The sequence below is a fragment of the Brachyistius frenatus genome, unplaced genomic scaffold (genome assembly GCF_029030835.1).
Source record: "Brachyistius frenatus isolate BFR_SWC_R1_liver_20210118 unplaced genomic scaffold, ASM2903083v1 Contig_23, whole genome shotgun sequence".
Lineage (NCBI taxonomy): Eukaryota > Metazoa > Chordata > Actinopteri > Embiotocidae > Brachyistius > Brachyistius frenatus.
This window is the reverse complement of record NW_027210622.1, coordinates 4,179,202-4,193,886: the sequence shown is the minus strand read 5'-3', so window position 1 is coordinate 4,193,886 and position 14,685 is coordinate 4,179,202. Positions and strand designations below refer to the sequence as shown.

Below are 14,685 nucleotides of genomic sequence, written 5' to 3'. Positions count from 1 at the left end.
TGAAAAAAAAAAAGGCTACCACTGTCACATCGCAAACCAAAACACAGTTCATAGATACATAAAAAAGATATAAGACAACGGTAAGACGTTTCATTGCTTCTACCCTTAAACCAGCCGAGTGGTGTCTGTTAATCTCTGATACAATAATGCCCCTGTGCAGCAACTTTCACATTTCTGTATGAAAACATAAAAAAACACTTCACTCCAACAATGAAAGAGATCCACAGTGCCCACTTTTTAAAAAAAACCCAGGAGCACACAAGCGGAGCTGCTTTTAATGAATGCACGTGTCTTGCTGTGTATGTACAAAAGAAAGCGAGCATTAGCTACCTGACATCACTTCATGATGTAAGCTTGTAGAGGCAGATGAGGTGTGTGTGGCAGAACATGAAGGAGGAGTTAGCGTCTAAGGTAGCTGCGCTGATTACAAATAAAAGAAGCCGCAGTATGTATGACACAATGCACAGTTGGTGTGATATGATACATTCTGGAAAGTTTCACATTTTGTTGAATTAGCTAGCGAATAGCATGTCCATGTAAGTGTGAGTGTGAGTGTAAGTCCACGGTTTGTACTTGGATGCATGCAGAGAGGTGAGAGCTGATGTTGCACAAAGAAGCTTGAGTATGCCGTGTGGCTTGAACAGATCGGATGTTGGTGCAGTTTGGTTCTGCAGCCACAAGAGGTTGCTGCTCTCAGGCCGGCTGAGACGCTGCAACCCCTCTAAAACGAAGTGTCTGGACGTTGCACAGCCACCACATTTCTGTCAGGATGTCAGGATGACCTGGTGATAAATCTGCAGAGAGCTGACACCAGCTCGTATTCAGGCTAATGAGGTGGAAGGGTCTAAACTTGCACCCTGAGGAACATTTCCCTGTCAGAGTCCAATGTGGAAAAAGGCCAGCTATTCTAACCTATCCCCCTCGAAGCAAAGTGGTACAGTCCAACACCGAACCAAGCACAGTCTCTTTCAAGTTTCCGGGTGGAGGGTTTCAAACTAGGAGGTGGCGTTTCTTGTGCAAAGCCAGGTGGTCGGAGCGGGAGAAGCTGCGTTCGCAGTCGGGACACTGGAACGGTTTCACTCCCGTGTGCTTGCGGAAGTGTCTCGTCAGCTCATCTGAACGGGCAAACTTCCACGTGCAGCCTTCCCACATGCACTTGTAGGGTTTCTCCCCTGCACAGAGAATACAAAAAGAATAAGATGAGTTAAGGATGTTAAAGATGTGCACATGTTTGGAAAAGTGCAGCTTTGTGTACGAGTGAAGGCTCTCACCGGTGTGCGTCCTGCGATGTGCTTTGAGGTGGGAGCTCTTGGTGTACACTTTGTTGCAGCCGGTGAAGTCGCAGCGGTGAATTCGCCGCTTTTTCAGAGAGTCTGGAGACTCAGCCGGGAGAGGGTGCTTTGTGCCTGAATGAACTATTACTGATGGGTTGTTTCCCCTGAGAAAGACACATAGAGGACAAAAAAGAAAAAAAAAAAAAAAAGACGTTAACTGCTGGTGCTTCATCGGTCTTTGTCTGATGTGACCAGCAGAGGACACCAGTGTCCTTGTTCTTAAAATCTTCAAGTTGAATAACAACTTTTCTCATCAGGAAGTAGAAAAACACCTCCCGCCTTTTTCCAGTCAACCATGCCTTTGCTTTGTCCTGACACCTCTGTCATTTCTGATGTTTGTTTTTATCCACCATTCAACAATTCATTCACTGTAATTCGATGCTAATCTTCTTTGCGTTGTTCACATAGAGCTAAAAATGATCTCTAGAAGAATAAAGACTGTGAAGGAGTAGACATCCACCAAATGATATGATTAAAAAAAAAAAAGAAAACAACATCGGAGAACAAGTTTGACATTCAGAAAGGAGAAGAAGGAGTTGTGTGTGTCCGTAAGTGGCAGTTGGGAGCAGGTGTCGAGTGTTGAAATATAAATCTCAGAGAGATTAATTCTGCGTTAAGGAATGTGCAGAAATTCCCCTGCGACACACGTGAGCGCGCACATGCACACATCATATTTATACACATCAAGCACACCTGACCTATGTACTGTATATATACAGTATATTTACAATGATCGTGTGTGCGTTTTGGTGAGAGGTGATGACAGATAAAGACGTACCCTATTTTTTTACTTATGGGTTTAATTATGTCATTGTTGGCCCGGTGACAAGAGCAGCCCGTGAAAGCAGTCACCCTGACGACAACAGTAAGGCCATCTACACACAAACTAACTGCCAAAAAAAAACCTGACTATTACATGTGAAATCGACCTTCAATTATTTAATTGATTTATTTAGAGGATGGAACACAGGGGTACAAAACAGGTGGGAGATGGGAGGTGAGGAGGAGGAGGGGGAAGAGGAGGAAGAGGGGAAGAGAGGATGAGGGCAAGAAAGAGGGAGCGACAATAACGCTAAAACCTACAGGAAGCTTCTGAGTGAGGAAGGAGGGAGGGGAAGAAAAAGAAAGAAGAGGGACAGGGGAGGTGACAGGATTAAGATTACAGATATGAGCTCGTTCACTTTGTAGGAGGACACGAGGATACGAGGTAACAAGCTTCTATTATGAGGCGTGGCTGATGGGCTGGACAGGAAGAACGAGAATAAAAGAAGCCTCAGAGGAATGGCAGAGTGTGCCACACCTCACTTGTAGAAGAGTTATTGTGTTTATGACACTTGTTGTGTTACCAGGTCCTGTGTTCTTTTTGGAAGTTAAAGACTTAAACTTAACTTCTAATCAGTCACAAACTTCATACTGAGGAAACTGAAACGCTGTGACGCACCGTAATGTTGAGCAAATGTGGAGAGTGTATATTTTTTGTGTTTGAAAAGTATTGCTCCGCAATCATTTTTTGTCTTTGAAATATATCCTGCGCTGCAATTAAAAACTTCCCAGAAATAAAGGGGAGAGAGTTGGAGGACAACAATGAAACAAAGCTCTGCGGTCAGACTCAAGCAGGAGACATCAGGTCAGGGTCCAGTGTCAGATGCCACCAGAACAGCAGAACCTTTAACACCTTTTCAGTGCTGTGTTTGTATCAAACAAGGAAAATCTGGCTCTGACTGTTTGGTCAGATAATTGATTTACCCTTTGATGAGATTTTTTGATTTAAATCATATTTATTGATCATTTTATGCAGTTTCTTGTTTAGACAACGTTTTTTGGGTTAAGATACAAATACAATTTAATTGGAGAAGTTTGTTATTCATGAAGTAAACTTTACATGCCGCTTTGCTTTCCCAATAAATTCCTCTGAGCACTCTTTATTGGTAATTGTTCCTGCCTGAATCAGAATGATAAATGTTTTCCTCCCTCCACTCAATATCATTGCACTGACGTATCAAAAATCATCCTGGGGCTGCACGTCTCTGACTAGCATCTCCATATAAAGTCAAAGAGGAAGCTCAGTGACACTTGTTTAAAATCCTGTTTCGCTGCGTTACTCACTCGTACTCGTGTGATATCCTGATGACTGAGGACTTCATCTCGTAGCTGCTGTGGGGGTCGTGAGCGAGTTCAGGGCGAGTCTCTGTTTTGATTGGCTTGTGCAGGTCGTGGACGTCACCTCGCAGTTCAAGGGGCTTCGTGGAGTGACCTGTGCAGATGTGAGCGGTCAGTATGGTCAAGACTTTTTCACATGAAAACACTTTTAATTTTGTCAAAAGAGGATAAATCCAGTCAACGTTGGTGATCCCTAGAAGACGTCTCTAGCGCCACCATGAGGTTGCAATTTAGAGTAAAACAACTCTTTTTGGACCTATAATGTCGCTTTTCCACCGCATGACACGACTCTACTCGCTCCAGTGCCACGTACTTTCCTGGATTTTATTTTCCATATTAGATTAATAGGATGATGATTTAGTAATGCCATGAAACAATTAATTAAGACCATTGGGAAAATAAATACAGCATTGTATTGACACATGGACACCAAGTATTGATATTTTATTATATAAATAAATAAATCTGTCCAATTGGTTCAACATTTATGACAGGTTTTCTCAGACAGGTGTTTGACTACTTGAAAATCTAATTTCAGTGCAATAATAAATGACTGAAGACTGAAACAGACTGAAAATTGTATCTTATTAGATGAAACAGATGTTGGCAAAGTTTTTCTTTGGAATTTGCAGTTTAAAAAAGGTAATAAATGTACAATAATAATAACAACATATGTAATCGCAATATTCAGCCGTTAAGATTTTACCAGTTAATAACCACTACTTTGGTCTGATACAAAGCCCAAAAAGGTGAATGGAGTGCGCTTGAGTTAAGCCACATCGTGGTGGGAAAACACTAAATTATTGAACCAATGTTTTTTATTGGAGAATAATGGTTTTCATGCTTCTATAAAAGTCCTTCAAAGGACGGCGACTCCAAACAAACCCTGATTAAGTGTATTATGGCATTTTGTCTTTCTCTCTGTCAACTGTCTCTATCACTGGTCAAAGACTGAGACATGTTCAATGATCTCCACTTTACCACAGAAAACAGACCAAAAAAAAAGCTTCCCTAAGAAATAAGAATCTTATTCTAAGAACAGAGGAAATGAAAAGCACTTCCTCGTTTTCAGAAAAGAAAAAGTGTTCATTTAAGAAAAAAAATTAGAAACAAAAATCCTGTATTTGATTCAACTAACATGACAGAAATAGAGTATGCTATGTTAATGAAGCTCAAATCAGTTCAATTGAAATTAAACTGAAGACAAACACGTATCACACAGACTACAACCAGACACGCGGTCTCACCTGTTTTGTGCTCCCGGCTTCGATGATGGTCATCTTCACCAGCGACAGGTGAGCTCACCATTATCGACTGGTGCAGGTGAAGAGGTGATGGGTAGAGGACCGACAGAGGCACCATGACCGGGGACATCATGACCCCTGACCCCTGGATGACCCCGGAGCTGGAGCTGATCAGGGGAGCCATCATGGCGGGGTAAGGGAGTGAGGGAGTGGGCGGTGGGAGGGCGTGGGAGGGCGAGGAGCGCAGCTGGGAGTGCGGGGGTGAGCAGCGGGGGGAGGCGCGGCTCCCCGAGCTGTAAGGGGAGGGAGGGGTGCTCCGAGGGGAGGCCGGGGAGGGGGCAGAGGAGCAGGCAGGGGAGGAGGAAGAGGAGGTGGAAGAGGAGCGCTTGCTGACTGACAGGTCCACGGGCTCCAGCTGGGTGTGTGTATGGTGGGTGGGGGTGTGAGACTGGGCGAAGGCGTGCATGTGCATTCGGTAGAGCGGGGCGGGATGGGGGAAGATGACTCCGTACGGCTCTGGGGTTTTCACCAACGAAGAGTAGAATGACTGTGAGAGGGAGGAAGAGAGGAGGCAGGAGAGGGAAGCAGCAAGGGGAGACATAAGAGGGGGGGGAGTTAAAAATTTCCATTCTGCTTTGAATAACAGGGAAAACATGTTTCTGTCACACAAACAAGTAAAGCTAGCCAAAAAAATGTAAACCCACAGTTCTGTTAGGGAGCAGATAACTGTTATGTCTCAAAGTTTAGCGTGAGTGTGTTCATTAGCCCGCTGCCTGGCAGTGCATGCAGCCATTGTATGCAAATGTCCACTGCACAGCAGCCTGTTTGTCCAGGAAGAGCAGGAATGTGGGAACCAGTCTGTCTAGACACGTAGCTGGAGTGTGTGGAGGTGTTTGTGTGTGTGTGGAGGTCAGAATAACTGTACAGCATCAACATGTTCAGGCATGATGGGAGCTCACAAAAACACACACACAAGCACCCAAAGCTTAATTTACACAAACACATGTGCCTTACCGTCTCCATGTCTGTCTTCAGAGGGTAATCATACATCAGCATGGCTGCAAAGGCCAGGCTCCTACAAAATAAAAGACACATTAGCACACGGTTAATACACAACAACAACAACAACATTTACACACTCAGCTCACACCATTAAGAGTCATTCACCATTTAATTTACTTTGTAGTTCACTAGTTTAACATGGAAGACATCAATGATCCATCACCATCAGAGGAGGAAGCACTCAGATCATTTCCCAAAATGAAACACAATAAGACAATGAAGAAATATTTTGAAAATACACAAGAATTATGAGCGAAATTTACTTTAAGTATTAATAGTTAAAGTGCTTGATCTGCAGGTAATCAACCCCTAGATCATAAATAGAAAAAACAAAAATCTAGTACCAAACATACAAACCCTCGTACACAAAACACACATATCTTGTGAAGAGATGAAAAGTATATTACATAAAGTAGAAAGACTTGACAGGCACCTAAGTATAGGTGCCTAAGTATAGGTGCCTGTCAAGTGCCTGCGGTGTGCGTGTGTTTGCAGAGAGCATGCTCCACCTCATCCAGTAAATCCATTCAGACAACAGCCTAATACATAATTTTTCTGTCAGATTTTACACATCTCCTCTTCCCCTTTAATTTCCTGCCACATTTGTAAACATGTATAGTCTGTTTGACAGCTAACAGTGTGGACGTGCTTTGACAAGACACGTCACTCATAAAATGCTCTATATGACTTCAAAGTGCCGCAGACTACAACCAGCTTCAGTGTCAATGACAAGACAGTGATGCATCACACATCACATCTGAAACACACACGCACATGCACACGCACGTGTTTGAATGAAGGTTTGGGGCTTTCAAAGGTGGTTCCAGTTACCTTGGCTTTGAATGGCCAGGTGCAGCTGGCTGCAGGATGACTGTATTTGTACCTTAATGAGTGTTGTTCATTTTGTGTGTGTGTGTGTGTGTGTGTGTGTGTGTGTGTGTGTGTGTGTGTGTGTGTGTGTGTGTGTGTGTGTGTGTGTGTGTGTGTGTGTGTGTGTGTGTGTGTGTGTGTGTTCAGTGGAGCATTAAGGCAACATGAACTGTCAAAGAATGTACCCTGAGGGAATCTGTGTGTGTCTGTGACCTGATTAAAGTCCACAGTCTGGAGACAAGTTAGCCTTTAATTATTAACAAATGGGCAAGAACACAAGTCATCACGCCCGAGCACACACACACATACAGAAATACAGACACATAAAGTCCAGATGGGGAGCAGACCAGTAGGGGAGCAGGATGCTTGCTAGCTGGGTCAGGAAGGGTGTGAACATGACGACTGCGGCCTCACCCTCTGCCCGGCTCCAAAGAAACAAAGAGCTAACAGTCAGGTAGGAGTTGTGTGTGTGTGTGTGTGTGTGTGTGTGTGTGTGTGTGTGTGTGTGTGTGTGTGTGTGTGTGTGTGTGTGTGCGTGCGTGCGTGCGTGCGTGCGTGCGTGCGTGCGTGCGTGTGTGTGTGTGTGTGTGTGTGTGTGTGTGTGTGTGTGTGTGTGTGTGTGTGTGTGTGTGTGTGTGTGTGTGTGTGTGTGTGTGTGTGTGTGTGTGTGTGTGTGTGTGTGTGTGTGTGTGTGCGCGTGCGTGTGTGCGTTTGAGGGTGTGTCTAATCCGGGTTTGTATTGTATTGTAGTTCACCTGGAGGTCAACCACAGTTGTTCTACTGTGGTTGTTAAATGACACAGAGGTGACAATAAGAGCAAGTATGAAGCACAAACAGACAGATCATGAAACGGGAAAAAGACAGGAAACCACTTCAATGTACACACAGGTATTTTCATTGTAGAAAAAAAGAAATTAAATATGTACAAAAGGCTGTTTGGGGCTTGAAAACTCAGCAGACATCAAGAAAGTCCACAACATTTGCACCCGTGTTCGTATCTAAAAGTTTTTCCTTCAGCTACTTAAACAGCAATGCAGCAAGCACATGTACTAAAAGTGTAGAATCACTGCAATTAAGTGCGACATCAATGTTTTTTACACTGCTGCTGTCATTACTTTCCATTACTGAAGGTGTCAGGTTGGCAGATGTGCAGAACTAATCTGAAAATGACCCAACATTTCCCCCATTTTGGAGCTCTGCAGCCTGATAAACAGAAACATATGAGTTTACGAGTGAGTTACAAACTAGGTAAATATGGTGGTACACACAAGACAAAACAACTCCAAATTAATTGAGTAGAAATATTCTCAGCCATGAGTGACTCAGATTCTCCTTTAATTTCTGAAATACAATAAAAGCTCATTATCTTTTGACTTTGGCTCTTCACAGCTGGAGGGGGATTTTTGCAGTCACACGTGGCTTATTCTCCGAACACGAACATACTGTTGAACACACGTTCCGAGGCTTTCATCACGTCAGTTATCCGAGTTCATCTCTTACAAAATCTGTGGCACACCACTGCAGATCTCACACAGAGCTTCATCCCTCGAAAGAATAGATGCAGCCACGGGAACATACCACTCCCTTCTGGGTTCACCTGTCACACGCCTGTTCACATCAAGGGGAAGCTCATTTATAACATCTGGAACACAGAGATAGACTGCTTATATATTAGTGCACTAAATCTTCCTGCCATTGGGTTGAGCCGACACGGAGCAATTTTGGCTGATGGTGACAAAAATCTGGGCCACACAGTAGCACGAGCAAATGATTAACGTCGTGTGTTTTAATCTGCAGGTGAGGTGTGTGCCAGGTGATCGGGTTTACCACCCAGGGAAATTAACAGAGAGCAGAGAGGTATCGGAACGACATGTGACAGCAGGACACAAACTTTCCCTCAGGGTGTCTCATAAAAGAATAAATACAATGAGTTGCACAAACTTTAAACAATCACAGGAAAGAAATTTCATTTAGCTGCTCAGCATCTTCCTCAGTGACCAGAGGACAATCTGCAGCTGGAGCTCATTAATTTGTTTCAGTGTTGAATTTAGAGCAGCAACATGTAGGTCATTCACTTGTTCACTTTATTCTGAACTACTCTGATAATTGATTGATCATACGAGTAATTTCTACATACAAAAATACCAAATATTTGCTATTTTATTATGTTATTATTATATTATTATTATTATTGTGAGGATTTGTTGCCTTTATTCTTATGTGACGATGGCCTCAATATCTCTGCTGTATTTAAAATGTTTGTTGGTCAAAACGAGACGTTTGAAGATATTCATTTGAGCTTCAGCATTTACCAGAATTAAATTGGTATTTTTTTTTTTTTTAGTCCAGAGCTTCCCAAACTTTTCAGACCACGTACCACTTTGTACTAAACCAAGTTTTCCATGTACCACATCACGGTGCAGATACCAGCAAATTTTTTTCATCAACCAACAACAACAACAAGCACGTGAAGCTATTGTTTCAAAACCAAAGAATACATTAAATAATCTGAGTTCTCACAAAAATCCTTCAAAATGAGCAGGGGGAGGCGCATGGAAACAGCTTTTTTACAAATATTTCAGAATTTGATTCATCTAGCCTGTGAGACAGAGGAGTGCAAATCCGACACCGTCAAGCTGACGTGAGCGTTGTCTGTCTGTGACTATGTTGGACAAGATGTCCCAACACCTGACCGCACTGTGCAGGACCATACATATTCAAATTATTAACAATGAATTTTCACATCTTTGCAATGTGATGTGTGAACGGAACAGCTGCTGTCTGTAAAATGAGGTGAAATGAGGATGTTTTGGCAAGCTAGACTACAATTGTTGGACCTTTCAGCAAGACTCTTTAGTGCTACTAGGTGGTGCTTTGCGTACCCCGAGTGGTACACATACCGTTGTTGGGAATCACAGCTATTCGCTATGTTAATATTGATTGAGATTGTTGCAGCCCCAGTTAGATTGCTCTTCTGACAGAGTGAGTTGCATAATGAGTCAAACTGGTCAGCTGGAGGGCAACAATTTCCTTCTACGAGATAGACATCAGAGAGCTGCTGAAGAGAAACACACTGTGCAGTGAAGGAGCCGGTGTATGCTGCACCTGTACAGTAAAAATAAATTTAAAAAAAAAAAAAATAGACCTACGCAAACTGTTGAGGAGTATTTTCCTCCCTGTGCGCTCTACAAGTGGGTGTGTGTTTGTGCATGTCTGCAAATATTGTTCGTCTAGGTCAGTAGAGCTACTGTGTACTCAACTCCAACCCACTCAGCAAACACTTCCTACACCCCTCTCCCGCTATCTGTCTCCACCCCCAGACTCAAGATCTTCTTCTTCACCTCTTATTCGCTTGCTCCTCAGCGATCACTCACGTCTTAACTACTGTATTTATCTGAACCGCACACTCTTTTTCTCCCCCTCTCTATGAATGATATAAAACAACATGACTGAAGGGGAAAATATTGTGGCTTGGAGTCTCTGACTACCGACTCAACCACACACACACACACATACTTAAACACACTAACAGCCGCACACTAAGTTTCTGCTAGCTCGGCAGAATACACACACTAAATCACTAAAGGGCTAAATTATTACAGACACACACAGGCCTGCACGCACACACATGCTCTAATGGCAACAGGCTGGAGATGATGAGATCACCAGAGAGACCAGAAACCTCCAGACAACAGCTTTGTCCAAGAACACGACGCAACGCAACACACACACACACACACACACACACACACACACACACACACACACACACACACACACACACACACACACACACACACACACACACACACACACAGTCTGAAGTTCCCTTCCTCTGACTCGTACTTTTCTATACCACCTCTTTTTTCTTGTCAGTCTTACCTTCTGTCAGTCCTGTGCTGTTTTATGTCATGACTGACATTTTGATCGCAGACCGCCCGGCTCAAACAGCACTCAAACACCGACACACTTCATTTCTCGCAGTATAGAACTTCATGCACATGCTGCAGCTTGACTCATACTTTGGTACCTGTTCACACTCCTTAAGAAATACACTGATTATCCCTAATTTAAGATCTTGGTAGCATGACTTATCCAGGCGGTGAGCTAATATTCCAACAATTGTCTTCTCCTTGCTCTCACCTCTGCTCCTGTGTAGTTTCTTATTGCTTCACACTTCTTCTGTTGCCCTTTACTCATTCAAAATCACTCGTTCTTTAAGGCTCTCACCCCCAAGTGTACCTCTCTGCTCCCTTATTTCAACCCCTTACCTCACTTCCTCCTCCTGACTCCTCTCATAACGCTGCACATGCCCTGACTTTGACTCCTCTCACTTTGAGGCCCTTACTGAAGCCCCATATCGTCTTATTTTGGCTTCTCATTCCCTCATCTGAGCTGCACAGCCCACTCCTCCCGTCCTTTTTACGCCCCCAAACACACACACACACACACACACACACACACACACACACACACACACACACACACACAAACACACATGTACAGGCACGTAGCTCCTCTCCAGCAGACTGTGAGGCTGCAGGCCTGCAGACCTTGGGGGAAGCCAGAGGGGGCCATCAGCAGGGGAGAGGAAACAGGATCCATCATCACACACACACATCCACACATTCAAATGGTGGATACACACATTTAAAGACACATCGGCGTCGTCATATGGCTAAAACACTGACCAAGACGCACACACATGCACGCACCTCGAGTCTAACTTGTCAAAGTGCGCAACGTTTTGAGGCTTTCCAGACAACTGAGGACAGAAGGAAGGAGAGAACAGAGCAACGCTGCCAGAGAGGAGAAGGAGAGAAGCGGAAGCCCTGAGAGTTTAGTCTGACTGTTATTATTTCCACACTGCATGATGGGTCAGGGGGTGTAAAGAAGAGGAGGAGGAGGAGGAGGAAGAGGAGAGTGAAGCCAAATGGGGGGTGCTGCTGCAGGGGGCCTGCGGTTTCCTGTCTGACCCCCCCCCCCACACACACACACACACACACACACACACACACACACACACACACACACACACACACACACACTGAACCTCCCTACCCAAAGAATGAGAGGAGAGAAAGGGGGAATGGAAGGAGAGAAAGGGCAAAGAAAACAGCCGCTGTGACCAAACTATGTCAAAATGGAAGTGGAAAGAACAAGGCCGAGACAGAAACGGGGAAGAAAACTAAGTGGGTTTCGACCAAAATATGACAAAACTTCAATGAACCTCAAACATGGGGAGGGGGGAGGCAGTAAGACAGAGTGGCTCAATCCAGTGGTTTAAAAGCGGTAAGACGCTCACACATACTGCACAACAAAGTGTGTGTGCTTTGCACGCATATGAGGTTGTGTAACTAGTTACAGCTTTTTAAGTTTATGGCTGTCTGCAGAGCATGGTGTCCTGATATCCTAAACTTTTCATGGAGAATCACCAACTACTCAGCATCCAGGAGTTTAATGTTTAGCCCCAATGTTCCCTTTGAGATGCCCTTTGAGCGGTCGGTGTTTGTGTGTGTGTGTGTGTGTGTGTGTGTGTGTGTGTGTGTGTGTGTGTGTGTGTGTGTGTGTGTGTGTGTGTGTGTGTGTGTGTGTGTGTGTGTATGTGTGTGTGTGTGTGTGTGTGTGTGTGTGTGTGTGTGTGTGTGTGTGTGTGTGTGTGTGTGTGTGTGTGTGTGTGTGTGTGTGTGTGTGTACGCACAGTCTTGCGCATTTTGTTCCACCAGATAACATCAGCATGTTGATTCAGGAAAAGAGGCGTAGGGATGGGTGGGGTATTTGGGGCGTGTGTGCGTGCGCTGCCCTGATGTTAATTGTTAAATAAATAAGAAAGAAAGAAAGAAAAAGTGAGACAAGTTATCTTTGTCGTTATTTACTTCTCTGGCGTGAGACAAAAACTCAAGACAAAGAGGCAGCGAGAAGGGGAGAGGGATGTTGCCCTAGTTCCTCCCGTCCACCCCCCACATCCCTCTCTCCTCCCTTCTTTCTCCCTCTTTCTCTCCCACTCCAGGCTCTAAACAGGATAAGGGCTTCATATGCCAAGTGGAATGTGTGACGCAAGCCTCAGCCTTGAAACAAAGCACAGGAAACAGGGAGAGACAGAGACGGAGAAACACACACACACACACACACACACACACACACACACACACACACACACACACACACACACACACACACACACACACACACACTCTCTCTCTCTCTCGCAGAGAAAGAGATGTTGACTGTAAAGGATGCAGTGAAACGAGAGGATACAGAGAAAACAGCTCAGGTGTGACTCTTTGAATCCATTGCTCTCTTTTTCTCCACTCCATCTCTCTCTCTCTCTCACACACACACACACACACACACACACACACACACACACACACACACACACACACACACACACACACACCTGTCATACACTCTTTGTGTGTCACACCACACTCAGCTCTTACAGCGCACAGCCAACACTCAGGGTCAATTCTCACACCATTGTTTGATTCTGTATCACCATCAACTTTTACTGACTGCCTGACAACCTGATCCATGAATCGATGAGTCATGTAACCCAAAAATCTGCAGTAATTAGATTGATAGATAAATAGTTGCTTTATTAATCCCACAAGGGGACATTTTTTGTCGCTACACCAGATTCTGATAATCAAGGAGTCATTTCACTTGTTCCACCAAGCAAACATGTCAAATGCTTCTCAAACGTGAAATGTTGCTGCTTCAGTGTGTTTTACAGACTTTTAAATGCAGCCCAAAATTTTTTTGAGATAATTAATCAAATCAGAACTTGTAATGAGCATTTTTCACAATTTTCTGACATTTATGGGACTAAACAAAGTGAAAAAATCATTTCCAGTCGCTCAGTGATTTCACCAATATTAATATATTTAATCAAATCTACGTCTAGACAAAAAAATGTGTCCCACAATAACGGTCACATGTTGTTGAATGTAATGATTAGTGGAAAAATAAATAAATAGGACTATATAAGAATAAACCTTGTTTTAATTAACAACAGCATGTTCTTTATAAGACTCTAAAGGCTAAAAATAGCTTTGTCTCTGCTGCCGTATAACCTGGTTACGTAAGTTATCAACCAGAGTTAAGATCCTTAATCATCCAGTCAATAAATGTAACATTTGACGCTCATTTTCTTCATTTCTAGAGGATGAAATATTTAAAAACCTGTTGATTCCCGGACACAGCTAACAGAGAAAAACGAAGACATAAAAACAACTCTGAGTAATTAACTAATTAAATAAATGACACACAAGCAGGCTGATTTCATTAAACCGAACCCACAGCTCTGAATTTATGGACTTCTTTCTCCTGTGATACATTTTTGCTGTAACACAACACATCTACGACCACATCAGACTTTTAAAAAGACCACGTTGCAATTAGAGGCTTCGCCGCAAACACATCCGAGAGGACATGGGAGCAGCGTGCCGGAGTCCTGCGACTCAAGCGGCCCGGACACACTGCACTGAGGCTGCAGGGGCTTTACAGGCAGATCACAGTGTCACACTTACTTCTCAGACGGAGTTTACAGTCTATTCCTGCAGGAGAGACGGTAGTTTCACAGCTGCCTTGCTTAACGACACAGAAAGCCACAGTCTCCTTCTCAATGTAGAAACTCCGGTGAAAAAGTGACGCAGACGAACCTCCGCTGTGTCACTGACATCAGGCTCAGAGAAAACAAGACGGCCCGGTGATCGATGGCTCCACAAAACTTCCCCAAGTTACGAAACTCCCCTCTCTCCTCTGTGTGACTGAGCGGCTCTGCCTCAGAAACTGCTGGTGTCACATGATCCACTGTCTGTTGGGCCGCTGGGCGGGACCGGGGCGGGGTGGTCCAGTGTGTGCGTGTGTGTGTGTGTGATAGGTTTCATTTTAAACTTGGAGTAGACAACCAGTTGGAACTGTACAGGCCTTTAGTGACATGAATGTGCCTAATTTTACATAAATCAAACTTATGACTTAACACCGACTAACCTGAATGGTGTTTTCAGAGC

General features: G+C 44.0%; 1 protein-coding gene across 2 annotated transcripts; it reads right to left on the bottom strand.

Moving 5' to 3' along the window:
- Window positions 1–8: 8 nt before the first annotated feature.
- Window positions 9–14,447, bottom strand: klf3 (Kruppel like factor 3 (basic)). Of its 2 annotated transcripts, XM_069697464.1 has the most exons (6): window positions 14,203–14,447; window positions 5,753–5,813; window positions 4,742–5,285; window positions 3,441–3,588; window positions 1,272–1,438; window positions 9–1,172 (listed from the first exon to the last, which is right to left on the bottom strand). In XM_069697464.1, the coding sequence occupies exons 2-6, from the start codon at window positions 5,792–5,794 to the stop codon at window positions 991–993; spliced, it is 1,083 nt and encodes a 360-aa protein (XP_069553565.1). In that variant the 5' UTR covers window positions 5,795–5,813; window positions 14,203–14,447; the 3' UTR covers window positions 9–990. The 2 variants fall into 2 exon arrangements, with proteins under 2 accessions (XP_069553565.1, XP_069553564.1); XM_069697463.1 differs by lacking the exon at window positions 14,203–14,447 and having other exon boundaries at window positions 5,753–5,833.
- Window positions 14,448–14,685: the final 238 nt, after the last annotated feature.

Coding starts and splice junctions, on each gene's coding strand:
- klf3 (XM_069697463.1), bottom strand. CDS start 5,833: ATGTGTCTTTTATTTTGTAGGAGCCTGGCCTTTGCAGCCATGCTGATG. Junction 3,589..4,741: donor AAGCCGGGAGCACAAAACAG/GTGAGACCGCGT, acceptor ACATCTGCACAG/GTCACTCCACGAAGCCCCTT. Junction 1,439..3,440: donor AGGATATCACACGAGTACGA/GTGAGTAACGCA, acceptor TGTCTTTCTCAG/GGGAAACAACCCATCAGTAA.